This window comes from Glycine soja, chromosome 1, assembly GCF_004193775.1.
Source record: "Glycine soja cultivar W05 chromosome 1, ASM419377v2, whole genome shotgun sequence".
NCBI lineage: Eukaryota > Viridiplantae > Streptophyta > Magnoliopsida > Fabales > Fabaceae > Glycine > Glycine soja.
Window position 1 is genome coordinate 55,914,749 of NC_041002.1, and position 18,299 is coordinate 55,933,047.

The following is an 18,299-nucleotide window of genomic DNA, read 5'->3' on the forward strand; positions in this document are numbered from 1 at the left end:
TATCTTCTCTCTTTTTGCCGTGTTTACTGATATGATATTAGAGTTTTCTCACTTTGAATTTTTCTACGACTTCTTTCATCTTTTTCTTCTATGAAAATACAATATTATTTTATTTTTGGTTTCGATCTCATTTTCTCTTGTCTCTTGGCCCTCCTTCCGTTTTTCTTTTTCTTTTTTGTTTTTTTTGTTTTCCTGGCTTTAGTTACATTACATATATGCAATCTATGGACACACTAATTTTTAGAAAAATCAACTTAAAATATAATAAATAATATTAAAAAAATGTTTCTCAGCTTTTTTTTATAAGACTCATTATTATAGATAAAACATAGAAAGTCGTTGGCGACATATGTACCTCTCGTAAAACTAAAGATGGAAATCTTTTCTTTTTTTTAAGAGAAACCATGTTGGAATACTTAATTTGCTCAATTGAAACTTATGTGACTTAAATCACACAACTATGATAATTAAAGCAAGAAAGAAAAAAAAAAAAAAAACCACTTGGAACATCCTCTGTTTCATTGGGTTTTAGTGTTCAATTTTCTGCTCATGCATCTTCTATCTTATATTTTTTTTATCTCTATCAAAAACTTTCTCAACGTTTAAATTTTGTCAAAAACTTCAAAGTGTTCAATTTTTAGTGCTATATGTCTCTGGTTTTTATAGTGTTTTTTTCCTTATTTTATAGCAAGTGGAAGTTTATATTTTAACTTGATAATCTGCATAATTGTGGTTTTATATATTTGCTGTCGCATAAATTTTTATTGTAATTTAAAGTTTTCAACATTATGAAGAGAAAATTACCAACGCAATGAAAATAACATTTTCGTGAATTTCCTGCAGCTTTTAAGTTTGACTATAAAGCGTTAGCAAATTACCTTTACAGACAAATTTGCATTGACTAGAAAACTGTGAACAATGATAAATAGACACATTATTCACATGTTAGCTTCAACTAGTAGTAATAATTAGGTCGCAATCAAATTAATAAATTAATAACCACTTCTTTCTTTAATTTTCAAAACTTTCATCTCATTTTATTTTTATATATTTTCTTTTATTTATGTTGATTATAAAAAGTTGAAAAGAGCCGTTATAAATAAATAAAAAAAGTTGAAAAGAGCTTATTATAAGATTATAAGTCGCTATAAGATTGATCTAACGGACAAACTCCTGATTAAGTGCTAATATATGATTTATTAGTGTTTATGTGCTTATATATAATTTATTCTTCATTTAATCTAACAGAGACACCGCCTTCTTATTAAGTGCTTATATATTACATTAGAATTCTTATTCAAAAAGTCCGATGGATGTATCGATCTTATTCAAAATGGTGTTCAATATGGAATCCGTGTCCTGCTGCCTTTAGCAATTGATATTATTTATTAATTATTAATTAGCATATGCCCTTAGACTCTCTCTTAGTTTTGCTTTTTGCTTTTTAGTTTAGCTTGTTTTCTTGAATGATAAAAAAATACATTATAACTTTTTAATTATTCTGAGATTTTATATTCAAACTTGTTACAAGAAGTTGAAAAGAGTATTTTTCTAAGTTTAATTTTTTTTTTTTCGGTTTCTTCGCACATATCTTCTTTTAGAAACAATCGTTTGAGACACTATCAGTGAATTAGTAGTACAGTACTAACGAGCCCTCCTTACTGTTCTACCACTCTACCTTAATGCCATGCATGCAATCCGAAAAACTTGGAACATGGAATAATTCTTCAAAATAACGTAACTTCGATTTTTAGTGTCTCTATAAATACTTTTTGACTATCCATTAATGGTGAAGCCAATTAATGAGATACTAAAAAGTTATATATAACAAAAAAAGCAAATTATTTCTAGCGTGTAGTAGTAAAACTTTTTGTCACATATATTCCCTAATAATGTGACATTTTTTAAGTAAACAATAAAAGTGAAATTTGCTTACTCAAACTAGTGCTGGAATGATAAATGCCCTATGCTAGAAGACATATCATCATGATATTCATTCAAATCGCGGTCACTGACGGAGTTGTTTGTATCCTTTCTAGAAACAGATCGACGGACCTGTAAATTTTAATCTTCTTCGAACATTGACAAGGTCAAGCAACCACAAATTTCTTTCCACGCTCCACTTTTATCTTCTTCATGTTAGTAAATAAGAACAAGTTTTGATTCATGACCCTATGTGTTGTCGTATCAATTAATGGACAATACTTAAATTCCATCCACCCCGTCTCACGTCTAGGTTCAGAATTAATAGCATTTATTACGTTTCAATTTGTCATCGCTGACGTTATTAGCACCCATATTATGTTGCTAATTTTTTTAATGCACATTATATCACTAATAAATACTTTTATAGATCTTTAATTACAAGAGTCTTTCAATTAATTTGTATTTTTTAAAAATAATTAATTTAGTTACTCATAAATCTCATAATTATTTCTATCATCATTTCAAAATTATTTTTTCTTATCTCTTTATTTAATTATTTCTCATTAATGTTTAAAGAGAATAACTAAGTAAATATATGTAAAAAAATAATTAATATATCTAAAAACTAAAAAGAATCATATAAAAAAAACAAACAAATTTCTAAAAGAAATATTATAATTAGGCACGGAGGGGTATTATATATGTGACTACATCTCATAATAATCATTCTATAAAAAAAAAATCAAAATAATTGTCGTTCAACATTATTTTACATAAATCAAGAGAAAACAATAGATCATTAATTATGTTTATAGATTTTGTTATTCTTCATTAATATTGTAAGAAATATAATGTGCATTTATGTTAATAGAAAAAGGAATATATATATATATATATATATATATATATATATATATATATATATATATATATATATATATATATATAAATATATAAGTGAAAAAATAATTAATGTTATACGGAAAAATTAAAATAATAATTATTTTGAACAAATTTTATTCTTTTATACGATAGTTATAATGGGATAAAAGGATTATTTTTTCTACTTGTATCCTTTATAATATTAACGATAAATAACACAAATTAAAAATAAAATAATGATGATAAAGAATAATTTTATAAATTTTTTATTCTTTTTCATCTTTTATCAATTTCTCTCTCTTATGTGTAGAAAAGCCTTAAGAGATTAAGATAATAATTATTATGAAATGGATGTACTACTTACACTTTTCTTTTTTGACAGAAAACAAACAGCGATATATTTTTTTTCCGGTTTTGAGAATATTAAAAAAAACTAACATTGAATAAGAAAATTAACATATTATTATTATTATTTAATTAAACGGTATAGACTAATTTAATGATAATTTTTAATAAATTTAATCCAATTACACTATAAAAAAAGAAAGTGATAGAAAGAGTTGTTAACTCGTTGACAAATGCATTAAATTGTCACAAATAATAAAGTACTCGAAAGTCCAAGTATCGAATTCATGTGAACTTTGTTTGTATTTAGATTGATGCAAACCCAATTTACTAGTCTGCCTTATTTGTCTAAGATGTATTGTTTTATATTTTTCTTTATCAATTTGTTAAATTTTTTCCTACCCACGTATGTTAAAATATACTTGTCTCACGATGACAAACATATTTTACTTTCACTTTGATGCATTGGCATAATGCAATCACTCTATGTCTAAAAATGATTTTATTAAGATAATCATTCCTTTTAGTTCTATTAAAAAATACCCTCTGTCGAGCGACTAATTCCTAAAACAGATGCATGCAAAACCTTCCTAGTTTTTCTATTAAGGATTACCCTCTCTCGAGCACCTAACCCCCAAAGATGATGCAAGGATGAATAATGCATGAAATTAAAAGTAAGAAAGGATAATAGGAAAGAAAACACATGTTTGAATTGATAAATATGAAGTGTACAATACATCTTTTGGCTTTTTAGGCCTATGAGACCCTAACTAAGGGTTTAACTTCTCATAACCACAAAGGGTCTTACACTTGAAAAGGGGTATAGAAATTGATGGAGGAGAATGGATAGAAAAAGGACATAAAAAGAAGAATTTTTCCTATTTGAGATGCTAGATGGATTCATTAGAGATATCTGAGTCTTTGGGGTGGTGTGGGGTCATGTTTTTTCTCCTTGGTTTGACTCCCTCTTTATAATTGTTGGGATGGACTTGGGCCTAATACTAAAAATCATTCTTATTTTTTTATTTTTTAGATCTTTTCTCTTTTAATCCCTCCTTTTCATATCTGTAAGTCATAAATAATGAAAATATCAATTTCTAATATTTAAACCAAAAATAACTGTTAAATAAATATTTTTAAGAATGTTTTTAATATATTTTTATTATAAAAAATAATTCATATTTAACCGTTATCAAGAGTCTACATGTTTGTGTAACTCTATCAAAATTTATAAGTAGTTAGTATAATTTACTCAAGTGAAAGAAATGACTTCTTCATTATTATTCTTCCTGCATCATCAATCCCAAGGATGGTATGTTAACGGTTAAGAGAATTTGTTAACACTTGGGGAGATATTGATACTTATACACAAATATTTCTAATACTTGTAACAAAAAACTAGGATGTGAAATAATAATTGTTATGCATACTTAATTTGTACATTTAAATCAGATAACAATTATTTTTTTAATGTTTCTCTTTATCTAAAAAGATAAGAATTTAGTTTTTTAGATCAAAAGAATTGTTTAACATAGCATGAGCTCTGAAAAATATTGAAGAATTGGAGCATCGCCTTCAACGCGTAGGCATGCTCAACGTGAGTAGCCAAATTGAGTCAGTTGTATCGTGCACCCATACTAAATGCGCATTTGAACGCTTAATGCGTGATCACTTAAGACAACTGAACTTTGCATGTACACTCAGCAAGCATCAAAAACATGAATTTGTAACCTTTTGAAGAGCACAAAAGGAGGGCATTATGCTCTTGGAGGGAGCATGTAGTATGGCACAAAAAGAGAGCAAAATTCACTTGGAGTTTTTTTCCTTCCATTTCTTATTGATATTTCATGGTAATATTAATTATTAAGAATTTTGAATTGATTCAATTCAACGATAATATTACATCATCTGTATATCCAACCTAACAAATGAGATGTATTAATTTTTATCCAATAAAGATCATTATATATATATATATATATATATATATATATATATATATATATATATTTTGATCTATCCAAATTATTGATGTCATATTCATAATAATCTTTCAATTAAAAATAATTTAGATTAAAATTATAAATTAAAAATTTGTTTCTCATTATCATAATCTCTATCATGATAACAAGTTTTTAATTTTAATCAAGAACTTATCAAATTAATAATTTAATAAAATAAAGAATAATTCTTTATCAAAATTGATAAGATAATAAATTAGATATTCTTACACACTAACATATATATGCTCTGATGAACGTGTATTAACCAATAAGGCTCCTCTTTCGAGTTTTGATAAGATGGTGTATCCAGTCTTGTATTGAGATTTCACGCGTGGGTGCTATCAGATAGTGGTATTTGGTCTTAATCAGGTATTCATTTATTAAAAGGAAAATTTCTGAGTTTTATGTTATGACAATGTTCTTAAAACGTCATTAAACTAGAGAAAAAAATGCTTAACTGGGCTAGCTGCCATTAAACTAGAAAGCCCGAAAATTATCCGGAAGAAAAGAAGACGAGAAAGGAAAATGAAGACGATTAATTGCGAATTTCCGTCTGTTTACCCCACAACAACTTCATAATGGGAATGGGAATGAGTATGGGTACAAAACATAGCTCTTTAGATAAGTTTAAAAAGGAAACAAATGCAGAATCTCTTTAAATCTCCTACAAATTAAATAGTGCAGAAAAATATATTCTCGTTTGAAAAGAAATACATCGAGTATATAAATCTTGAAATATGTTGTTTAAAAAATTAAAAGTTATAAGAAAAAATCCTTAGTCCATGCTGTACGTTCACATCTCATAGCTGAATCTCCTTGATTTTAGTCTTATCTTTGTAACAAACTGCAATATTATCAATTTAGTTTTCCAGTTGCTAACTTCTATCTAATATGTACAACTAGCTTAATTTGAAAATTCATTATCTGAAATGTACATCTAGCTCTTTTTGAAATTCAAATTTAAATATGTAACAAAACTTGTGCAGTAGTTCATAGCATCAGAGTGAATAAAACTTATTGCAGATTCTGTTCTATTTGAATAATTTACATGGTATCAGATTAGCCCCAAGCCTAATAGCATCATCTATATATACTTTACACATGTTTAATAACTCATTATTTTCATAAAGTGGTTTTCTTGAATTAATTCTCTTAAAAATTGATATAAATAGGTTATTACTTTTAAGAACACTTTTGAATGTACCTGATTATCTCATTACTCTTCACCTCAAGATTTACAAACGTGGATCTCATCTCACTACTCATTCCAAAAAAGCCCTATAAACTGCAGAACAGGGGACGAAAATAAGAAGAAAGGAAAAAGGACAAGTTGTAGTGTGGCTAAGGCTAAGAAGTAAGAAATGATGATTGATAATCATGTGGTGTCCATCTCAAGCAATTCAGGAGCCTCCAAGATGCTCTCCAAAGAAGGCTTCCACCCCATCTCATCCTCAACCTTTTGTTCTCTTCTGCCTCTTTCTATCTCTTCCAGCATTTGTTTCAGCCTCACTCCTCCTTTGTCCTTCAGTTCGAGTATCAGCCACTTGAGTTCCTCCTTTGTCAGCACAACCTTCATGCTTAGACCATTCTTCACAAATCCTCCTCTTTCTTCTTCTCCTTCTTCTTGCTGCTGCTTCTCCCCAATGGTGTATGTCTCCATGCAGTTGCCCATGATTTTGAATCTGCAAGCTTCTCGATCGGCAGATTCCAAATAACTACTAAAGAATGTTAATGAACCAGGATATTTAACAAATTAAGAAAATCTGGTTCACGGATTCTATGCTAATAGGGTTCACGGATATCTATATCATGATTAATTCTAGACATTAGACTCTACCCAAAATCTTATCTTATATATATACTACTAGTATTTTTTTTTTCTTTTTGCTGAATGAGTGACGCGTTACTTTGTTTTATGAGTTAAATTAATAGTCTCGTCTCTATTGTAGCCTTGTTTTTATTTTTATTTTTTTTCCATTTGGCATTGTTTCATTTCATAAAACGTAACACTTATTAAAAAAATGTAAATAAATTAATAAGCTCAATAATTGGGTTGGCGGTGATGCTGACATTTAACTTATTATTTGTCTGCAAGATGAATGTGTCGGAAGTTTGATTTTCTCCCCATCTTCCCCCCTCCCTTTCTCAACACACATGCACTGATTTTTTTATTTATTTTATTTTGCAGACATGCACACGTATTATTCTACACTGCTTAAATTCTTACTTATACACAACTTTTTTTAAGGCAGCGTATGCAAAACTAAATTACTAAAATTATGAGTAATAAGTCTAATCATTTTCATATGCATAAGACATACTCATTTATTGAAAATATCATTTTCCTTAACAGTAATAATTAAAGATTTAATCTAAATACACCTCTCACGCCAAAAACTACATATTTCTGAGCACAAAATTTACAAGACTAGAGATTTACAAATAGCCTAACAGCAGTCTGATAACAAGTAACTTAATAGTCCAACGACAACCACTATGATAAGTTTCGATAATACTTTAGAAATTCACACCAAAGAATGCACATATGATAAAACATAAAATTTACACGATTACACATTTGTCGATAATCCTGTAACAGCCTAATAACCACTAAAATGATAGAGCTAACAATAATTATATAATGCAATAGGGTTCTTATAATATTTTAGAATTAATTAAACCCTAATAATTAGGTTATAGAAAAGAATTGTCCTTTACATACATTATTTTAATCTTACTAGTCAACATTACATTTCTAATAGATACGAATATAAATCAATCAAGTTCAAATCTTATAAATGTGTTAAAATTTGATAAGAAGAACTTTCTCAGTACCCTCCGTTATACCGCCGGACTCAGTCATGAATAGGAAGAGTAAAACTAAAGATTATGATAGATAAGATATTTTAGTTAATTTTAATTTTTTTTATTAGTTGAAAAATTTATTTGATTGCCAATAATTAATTTTCTTTATTATTTTTTAGTATTTTTTAAAATTTTAGTTTCTAAATTCTAATTATTTTATATTTTTTTATTTTTATCTTCAATATATTTGTTTAATTTCTTAAATATCTTTTTAAAAATAAATTATAATTTTATTATTTTTCATTTATCAGTTATTTTACCAACTAATTTTATCAAATACTTATAATTTAATATTCAATTAATTATTGAACTTTCAAACAATTTTTTATTTAGTTTTACAAAAATCAAGTTTTTTAGGGGGTGTTTGGTTTGATTGTTTTTTGTTTTCATTTTCACTAAAAACAGAAAACGGTGATAAAAATGTGTTTGGTTGGATTTCTGAAAACATTTTCACTGAAAATGAAAATAAGACATAACCCGAAAATGAAAATAATAAATTCTCGTTTTCAATATTTTCAGTTGACAACAAAAACCTTTCGGATAAAATAAAATTACGATGACAATGAATATAAATTTTATAAAAAAAAGACAAAAAGTCAATATATCATAAATTTTAAGTATTTTTATTTCATGAAAAAAAAAACAAAAAATCAAACCAAACATATTTTCAAAATTCTAATATTTTAAAAATTAAAAAAAAATGAAAATACACCCCCAAACACATAGCTCTCGCTCTAGGCTGTTAGCTGCCTAACTTCAATTGATCCGGTTATCTCTTGGAATTGCTCGCATTAGAATAAGGCATGATTTACGTGCCCTCGCTTGAAACTCCAGTCTACCATATAAATTCTTTCACACGCATTTCTTACTTTTCAGTTCAATCATACCCACGGTCAATGCCTCCCCAAAGCGACAATACATTCTTTCTAATTACGGAAATATTAAAATTAAAGGATTTATTTTATGTTTAAAATATACCACAACAATAATAAATAAAATTAAAATTGTATACTTGGAAATATATTCTTGAAGCAATGGAATTTTCTTTTAATTTTAATTGTCTGATGTATATTCATGTCGAGATTAATCTTTTTTCAATCTCTTGAAGAAGTGAAATAACTTTCAATAAAGTAGAATAATGCTGATATTTCTTTAAATAAAAATTATTAAGTCATGTTTTAGATAACAAATTGATTTGATCATATCTTTATCTTTTCCATATCATTCTATTTTATCTTATTTTCAAACATATTTGAAAATGATTTATCTTGTTTTAATTGTTAAAAATTATTCCCTTAGACATTTGAAGACAAATTCCAATAGAAAGAAAATACGTGATTCTGAAAAGTTTTGTTTTAACTATTTAATATTACAGCATTATTTATATAAATAAGTTAAATCGAAACAATTTCATATTTGAAGAAAGAAAGAAGAGGGGAGAACTATATTATTCACTTAAATTATGTGTAATAGTGAGTGTTTGATCAAAAGTCATGACTTTATTTTAAAATTTCTTTACTAGGACAAAACTTGTGCTGGCGATTAGTAGGTAATGTTCTTTTCCTAGCCAAAAGAAAAAGAGTAGCTAGTTCCTGATGAATCGAAGCATGAAACATGAATAATTAATAGAAAGGAAAAGGCAAATGCGACAAATGGCTGGCAGCGGCACTTGAATATAATACTAGTAGCAGCCCTTGCATTTTCTTTCAACCAGTGGACACTTAACCCAGGCAAATGCATCTCAAGGCTTTTGTGTAGGGATTTATAATTTTATAGTTTAAATGTATCATTTTTTCATGTAAAGTGGTTATAAGATATTTGGCATTTGCTTTGCTCAAATATTTAATAACCACGACTGGGATAGGTACTATTATCTTTTTATCATGTAACCATTTGGGTACTTCTTATGCCCTTTCTTATAGATAATATATTATTTTGTGGAATCATTAAACAAGTTTTTAGCTAATAAATTACTAAGAAATTACTAAAAAAACTTATTTATAGAATCGTTAAACAAATTTTTAGCTAATAAAAAAATAAAAACTAACTGAAAATGTAATATAACCTAAAAATGAAAAGAGAGGTAATACCTTCTTATTAAATATCCTATTTATTTGATATGATAAACACAAAAAATTTTAAAATTACATATATTTAATTTTTATTTAATAATTTTGTAAACATTAAAAAGATTTGTTGAGAAATAGGAGAGTATTTTTTTGCTAAATGAAAACGTGATAGAACAAAAAGGTACTTTGAATGTTACTGGATAGGAAATTAATGACATGTTAAGATTATGAATAGAGATTCATGCAGCGGATTACTATAAAGGCCCTAAGCATATTCATCCAATTGCAATTAATGAAATAGTCCCTAAGCATCAAGATCTCTCTAGCGAGGAGTACCCATCAAGTAAGGAAAAGTTACATGAGAGAAAACTTGCGTGAAACTAGATTGGTAATCTAAGATTACTTTAATTGGTAAAATATATTTTGAGTGTTTGTACTTTGGATAGAAGTTATTGAGGTATATAAAGTGATCCATAATAATGACCATAAATAATACAAAATACTCGATAAAAAATATTATAATTATAACCAATGTAATATATTGGTAAATTAAGTTTCCTCTTTTCCTAATAAACATATGATACTACTATTAACACTTACCTATTTATTATGTTTTATTAACTTTTAAATTTTAAAATAAAATTTCTTAAAATTATTAGTTTGATTGATAAAAATAATAACGGTATTTTTTAAGTAAAAATTATTTAAATCAAAATGTTAACTTACATGTAGGAATGAAAAGAGACACTCTTAATATATTTATGTTTATTTTTTTAAAAAATATTACTTTCTCTAATCCTTTTATAAGAAACAAATAATTAATTCATTAATAACAATTCAAATACAAATAGCTAAGTTTGTTAATTTAATTAATAATATCACAAATTTAAATTTTATTCTAAAAATATGCATAAAAAATAGAAATAATATTTAATAACACTACATAATTCAAGAGATAATGTTTTTGCGTGTTTGTATTGTTAATAGAACAATAAATATATTCACTTGCATGAAAAACTGAATAAGCATCTCTCAAAATAAATTAAAGATATAATTTTTTTTTAACAAATACTCCTTTGTTTCTTAAAAGAAATAATAGACTCGTTTCTTACCAAAAAAAAAAAAAAGAGCGAAGGAAGTATTTAAGTATAATTAAATTTAAGAAAATTAGATCATATGATTTGTTAAATTTTATATATTTTCCTTTTAAAGATCTGCTTGATATTTTTTAAACTTCTATGCCTCTGTGACGACGAAAAAATATTATGGCCAAATGACAGTTCTATGATTCGGTAAGATATGACTAGTTGTGTAGTTTAGTAGCAATACTATATTTAATCGTATTAATAAACTGTGAAATTGTGAATACAGATGCACAGAATCCTATTCCTGACGCGGATAGGATCCACAGAACCTACTCTTGTCTCTGCCATAAAATGTTGGTTGACAAAATTATGATTCATGATGTTGGGACTATTGGAGAGCAGAGATTTAGGTTACCCCACCCCAAACGTCTACAGAATTCATAAAGAAATACAAAAATATTGTAATGTCTGACTACAACATTCTTCTTGCTCACTTCCTGGATCAACACACGCCTCCACCGGAAGTTCCAGCTCAGCATTAATTATTAAGCCAACCAGACTATATTGTTACGGTGGTTTCATTCATCACCGTCAAAATTCAATTCTCAAATCTTGCTGGAGATACCGGTGGTCTTTGTTCACATGGGTTTGTGAAAAGAGTTGTTGACTAAGTTCTTTAAAAATTAAACAACTTTTTGGCCATTAAATAAAAACTAAAGTATTGTAAAAGAGAGAAAGAGAAAAATAATAGTAATAATAATCAGAAGAATGTACAGAATTGCCTAGCAAATCGATCAGTAGATAGCGAGTTAAATGCGTGTACTAGTATATCTGTAGGTGGATCGGTTTAAGTAGTGTTTGATCACTCCTATCTGAACGTCTAGCCTTTATTGTGGGAAAAGGGGGCATGATTTCAGATAATTATAATTATAATCTAAATCTATCTTAATTAAAACTGGCTTGAAACCATAATTTTTAGAATTTTTATTGTGTAAAGGATGATTATAATATATAGTTGTAATTTCAAATCGAATTCTAATTTTATTGTGACACTATAAATCTATCATGGGCAAGAAGACATTAAGGTTTGAGTTAAAAAAACTCAATCCACATATGATAACGACAATGACGGGTAATTATGATGATTGTGGTCATGAGTCATGACAACATAGTAAGGCAGGGGGAATAATAGTAACAATAGAGCTAAGGGTGACTAATAATAATATCCAGAGTGAATTTATCAATATTATTAAATTAAAATTTTCAACAATTTTTTTTATAATAATTAGTAAATTTAATTGCAAATAGCTAATTTAGATTATATTAAATTATACTAAATTAAATAATTTTTAAAAAATTATAACTAAAAAATATTACAATATCCAAAAATTACAATGGTTTAAATACATTTTTAATTCCTATAAAATAAACAAAATTATAATTTTGATCCTTATAAAAAAATCTTTGATTTTCATGCCTCAATTCTTTGGGATTGAATTAAACTTTAATATTCTATAATTAAATTTATCCTAAATGTGTTATTGAATCCCTCGTATTTGCCTAAGCTTTAGATGTTTTCCAAAGCATGAGAATGCATTGTTATTAAGTCACCCACATTTGTCACGCTTCAAATGTCACATCTTGGGTGAGAGAACGCGCTAACATCACACATGGACTGAAGATTTTACTAATCTAGGACAAATTCTAATATTATAGCTTCAACAATCCACTCAACTCTATAAATATCTCTAATATAATAATATCTCAACACTCTCCTCACATTCAGAAATCTACAAAATCAACTTATAGAAGATGGTTTAAGTCTCAAAACTACATTATAAAATTGATGGAAAATCTCAACAATATTTTAAAGATTATGTACTAAAAAATGTGCATAAAATATCACCAATTTTTTAAATCATAAAACTTAAAACTTATTTTTTAAGAATTTATCTATCAATAGAATTGATAATAAATTCAATATTTATAAAAAAACAATTAAGTATAAATTCATCTCACGTGAGAACACGATAAGGTCATACAAAATTGTATCTCACGTACATTGAATAAATGGCCCCAAAATTTGTAAATGTCTACGAAAAAGGAGTTATACAAAAATTTTGAATGACAGATTTAGGAGTGTGAGAGGAGAGAATGTTATCAAGACGCAATTTATATTGGTATATATTCTAAAAAAGTGACTTGTATACGTGACTAATTAAAAAATGAACCCCCCAAAAAATGTATTGCCAAAAGAATCTTTAGTCTAAGAGTCTAATAGCCATATGTTAAATCCAAATTAACTCTTAAGGAACCAAAACGAGTTTAGTAAGTCAAAGTTGATACAAGTAGAGCATTTTAATATAAATATTCATAAAGCAAGCAGGCTTTTAGTTTCGAACATCAGACAATACAAATAAACTCTTAACAGTTTGAAAGTTTTTACTAACAACGTCCTTGAACAGCCAAGACATCAAAAACTCACTGTACACGGCGACGCTTATTCTTAATGTCATCAAAAAACTGGTGGACATCAGCAGCAGTAATTGGCTTTGACGAGTCTGCAGACTCCTGTCACAAAAAACATATGATCAACCACAACACAAAACTAAACAAGGCCATGCACCAGTCACAAAAAATTACATATAATCAACGACAACACAACTAAACAAGGCTGTGCACTTGTCACATTTTGCCTATAGAACTCGTGTTACCTTTCTGAACGAGTAACAGAACATGATATAAGAAATCTATGCTATGTCTGGGAACATACCAGGAAAGCACGAAGCCCATCCTTCATCTCTTCAATGCCCTTCAAGATCTCCACTTTCTCTACATGTCCAAGTTTATTAAAAAAACTTAACTCAGCACCCTCTTGTTGCTGCAATTTTTCTTCTCTCTTTTGCTTGGCCATTTGCTCATACTCCGCAATTGAGTCTTCCTTGTCAAGTAGAAAAGCAATCTGCTTCTGCTTGTAAAACTCCAAACAATTATTGCATTTGCATAGAGCATCTCTCCAATTTTTGGAAAGGAACATTGGTTTACCAGGTAAAACTGGGTTAACAGTAATAATGTTAACACCAAGGAGACAATTAACATGCAAGTCGATGCTTTTTGTGCATTGATTTGAAGCCATACTGCCATTACAATTTTCTCCCTGAGACAAACTCTTCCCATCAGATATAGATTTGGAATCAACAGTAGCTTGTGCATCATCAACTTTAGGAGAACTACATGAAGTATTGCATGTTGGCTTTTCAGACCCACAAGTTGAAGGCATGTCTTCCAAGACACCTTTGTCCTTGCTAATTTGGACAGTAGCATCTGGCTGCTTTCCAGCCGCCCATATTTTTTCGGGATATAACTTTAGAAAGAAGCATACGTGAGAGCATGCCTTACATATGAATTCCTCATACGTTGGCTCTCCTTCATCATCTTTGGGAATCTGAGGTATAGCAAGATAATAAAAAAATCAAAGTAAAAAAAGATTAGGAGAGATTGATACATCACAGTTCACAAATATATTTTTCCTTCAGTCCAATATAGCAGAAGTCAAAATAGCATAAAGTTCTGCAAGAATTTGTCAGGGATTTTCTTTCATTAGAGATATATAGGAAGAGGGGGGGGACAACCATCAACATTTTCAGAAAAATACTGTTTGAAGGGAAGAACGGGAATAAGATTTAGAGCAAGATAAAAATCAATTCCATATCAACAGCATCATATTTATATTTTTAAATGCAAAATTTGTAGGTTCTCTCAATCTCAAGTCTTGTTCTACTTTACAAGGGGTCCATTAATAGCCTGATGTTAAATTTTTCCATGCAACAGAAACATGTGGCAAATGGCTGTCAATAGCCTAAATTTATTAGTTCAGCAGCACATCCATCATTATAGATATACCTTGGTTTCAGAGCCATATGGATTATTATCAACATGAACTGACAGTATAATTTGGGGAGTGCTAGCAAAACACACTCTAACACACCTTATCATTGGTTGAAATTTGAAAATTGCAAAATCATGAGAGAGAGTCATTAAATATGACGTAGGACCCACTGTCTTTTGTAATTTCCAAGAAATTTCAATCAATAAGAAAGAGTGTATTCAAAAGACTGTGTTGCTAGCATTTCTCTTTTTATTTTCCAAAAACTGAATAAAAATCTCATCACTGAAGGCTGAAGCACAAAATGTTGATAACACAAAATAAAAAGGTTAAGAGAAGCCGAAACATCAAATTCCAAAATACCAACCTCCGCAGAAGACTCAAGACCAAGATGCTCCTCATGAAACCAGTCCTCACATAGACAGCACTGTATCATCTCTACTTGTTCTTCAGCATCTAGATCAGGATAAGGGCGACCACATGAGCAATAAGAACCTTTAAAGTTGTGATTGTATGAATTCTCAACATTTTCTACATCTTTATTTGGGAAAATCTTGCAGTAGAATTCACCAAATTTTGAATTCCCACAATCACATCTGAAGTTTCTTTTTGTCCATAGCTCTACAATCTTCAGAACACAACAACATCAGTATGGGTATTGATCACCACAAAAATTAAACTGGGCTTATATTCAAGTAATAAATTATTAGGAGAGTAAAGCTCAAGCCATTCCACATAAAGTGTAACAGTCCCAGTATCATAACATGCCCAATATAAGTAAACATGGAATACAATATGATATATCACTAACAATCAACTTTATGGCCCACAAAAAAATCGTGCCAGTGTAGATAAATGTACTAATCCTAATAACAATCTACTTGCAAGTTAAAGAGTGAGATGGTAACATCCTTAGCATATAACCATGGACCAGCAGACTTCAGATAAAATATTTAGAGTACTGAAAGATCAACAACTGAAAATTTGAGGAAAATATCTCAGGTTCACCAGTGGAAATTGGACATGTGTAATTAATAATTTCCACTCAAAAAACCTGGGGCCCTCACCAAATCAAACATATGATTTACCTAGCACAACATGTAATACTCACAATTCAGTGTCAAATAGGAAACGTTAATAAAAAAATCCATATCCATTATCAGTTCAATAGTAATGTAATCCAAAATTTTATATTCAGAGGAAAACAACTACCTGATGACCATCATGGCAAGACAATGAACAAGCTGTGCAAACTCCAGCATTCCCATCTGGAGTGCAGGTGAGGCAAGAGAAAATAGCCTGCCTTTTCATATAACCTTTGTTATAGGTACACTCCTTGCCATCATCACCCCCCAAAACTAAATCAGCTTCCTGCCAATTGAATAAATGAAAAGGCCAATGATTATAGAGTCAATGTTTCAAACATACCGTGTTCTGAGAAAACAGAATCAGTCATAACAACAATAAAGTCAACATTAAGTGGAATAGCTTCTGCCTGATCACAATTACTTGTAATGCTTGAATCTCAACAAGCAGCCTCTTTCCAATACAGAAAAGTGCACAAGAAGGAAACAATATCACTTTAGAAGCAAATCATATGCCAAAATTGTAGTGTATTTCACATACACAAGTCATTGCCCAGTCCTAATACTGAAAACCATGCTTGAAAAAATGGAATTAAGCTGGAAACAAGCACAAAAGACAGAATAAACTATCTTGGTTATTAAAGAGTATCCCAGCAAAAGTGAGAGAGGAACAAACACACGAGATTTTAGGTAATTTAAAGACTTCATTTCTAGCAATCCAGAAGATGTAGGAAAGCCAGTCATAATTACAGAATAATGCTATCAAAACCCATACATATGCCACATTAGTAGTAGTCCATAATAGAATAATAGATAATCGCAAAATAATTTTTCAAATACACTTGTTGATCAACTTTAATACTTACTCAATATTCACTTTTCAATCCCTTACTTAGGTGATTAACACAAATGGCAAGCAATAAGCAAGGATAAACGAAGTTTAAAATTTAGTTGGAAGACGAAACGTAATTTACAGTATTTCACTAAACCAACTTTACAAATGCCTCCACAAAATTGTCAAAACCCTAACAAGTAATTGTCACGTTCCTCGTACAGACAGATGGTCCAAAATCTCCTAGTAAAGCCATCAGGTTCAGATTACTGGTTTAAGGACCACATCTCAAGTAACGATACCAGTCTTTGTAATAACGATGGCAAAAGCAAAACATTACCACGCATAGTTCATAATAGTAACATAGATCTTGACAATAGCAATATCAGCCAAATGAGGCGCAAAGAAATTGCATCAAATAGCCAACCTCAGAGACACGTAAACTAAAACTTAGTATCATATACATATAAAAATATAGCAGGAATGTAGAAAATGACTTACCAGTTCCCGTTCCTCAACTTCCTCGAGGTACTCGCCGATTGTAACGGCCGGTTCAGCTTCATCGTCAAACGTGCCGTCCATTTCTACACGCAAACTTCGACTTCTGGTTTAGGAGTCTCACGATCCGTTTCTAAAATATAACGCAGAGACGGAAATTAATAAAAAGAAAAAAAGAAAACAAAATCATAAGCATGTGATTAGGCTACATGTTCCTTTCGCGAAAACCTAGCATTGAACCCTGGGAAGAAGAAACCCTAGATTCCACGAAAACAAAAGCTAAATTGAGAACGAGGGGGGGGATAAAGAGCGGAATAACCACTATTTCACCAAGTTTTGTGAGTGAAAGACGCTAGCGGAGTGAATGCTGGAATTGCTCGATCAGGTTGCTTTGTGAAGGACGAGGCGAGAGCGAAGAGAGAGGGGAAGTTTGAGTATGTAGCAGAGCAAAGTATACGTGCGTTTTGTGATTTGAGGTGAGAGGGAAAGGGAATTAGGGGTTTTATATGGGGTGATGTGGAGTAAGGACCATACGGACATTTTCCCGCCATATATTCTGAGAGATGCAGGGATATTGGGAGCAGATTCATAATTGATTTGCAAAACAAATGTCAAATTACATCCTTCCCTCCAAATTACCATATAGTCCCATTCTTTTAAAAATTTATTATCTTTTTCATATTGTGAAAGATATTTTTAGTCAATTTTATTTGTATAAAGGGATTTAATTTCTAAAATATACTTTTCCAATTCCAACTTTGTTGAAATTACTCTGATTTAAATTGTTTGTTAGTAGTAAATAATAATAGCATTTAATTATGTT

At 29.3% G+C, this 18,299-nt stretch overlaps 2 protein-coding genes across 5 annotated transcripts; both read right to left on the reverse strand.

Annotated features, from left to right (window-relative positions):
• Nucleotides 1-6,275: 6,275 nt before the first annotated feature.
• Nucleotides 6,276-6,994, reverse strand: LOC114425447. The gene has a single exon (XM_028392381.1). It carries the CDS (start codon nucleotides 6,826-6,828, stop codon nucleotides 6,532-6,534), a length of 297 nt encoding a protein of 98 aa, XP_028248182.1. The 5' UTR covers nucleotides 6,829-6,994; the 3' UTR covers nucleotides 6,276-6,531.
• Nucleotides 6,995-13,461: 6,467 nt separating this feature from the next.
• On the reverse strand, nucleotides 13,462-17,969 carry LOC114425459 (putative E3 ubiquitin-protein ligase UBR7). 4 transcript variants are annotated; one of them, XM_028392407.1, is made up of 6 exons: nucleotides 17,807-17,969; nucleotides 17,480-17,609; nucleotides 16,274-16,432; nucleotides 15,429-15,689; nucleotides 13,949-14,620; nucleotides 13,462-13,746 (listed from the first exon to the last, which is right to left on the reverse strand). In XM_028392407.1, the coding sequence occupies exons 2-6, from the start codon at nucleotides 17,558-17,560 to the stop codon at nucleotides 13,657-13,659; spliced, it is 1,263 nt and encodes a 420-aa protein (XP_028248208.1). In that variant the 5' UTR covers nucleotides 17,561-17,609; nucleotides 17,807-17,969; the 3' UTR covers nucleotides 13,462-13,656. The 4 variants fall into 4 exon arrangements, with proteins under 4 accessions (XP_028248208.1, XP_028248216.1, XP_028248191.1 ...); XM_028392415.1 differs by having other exon boundaries at nucleotides 17,799-17,969; XM_028392390.1 differs by having other exon boundaries at nucleotides 17,796-17,969.
• Between the last annotated feature and the right edge of the window lie 330 nt (nucleotides 17,970-18,299).

Coding starts and splice junctions, on each gene's coding strand:
- LOC114425447 (XM_028392381.1), bottom strand. CDS start 6,828: ATGGGCAACTGCATGGAGACATACACCATTGGGGAGAAGCAGCAGCAA.
- LOC114425459 (XM_028392407.1), bottom strand. CDS start 17,560: ATGGACGGCACGTTTGACGATGAAGCTGAACCGGCCGTTACAATCGGC. Junction 15,690..16,273: donor CTTGCCATGATGGTCATCAG/GTAGTTGTTTTC, acceptor TGTGTTCTGAAG/ATTGTAGAGCTATGGACAAA. Junction 13,747..13,948: donor ATGGGCTTCGTGCTTTCCTG/GTATGTTCCCAG, acceptor TTTTTGTGACAG/GAGTCTGCAGACTCGTCAAA.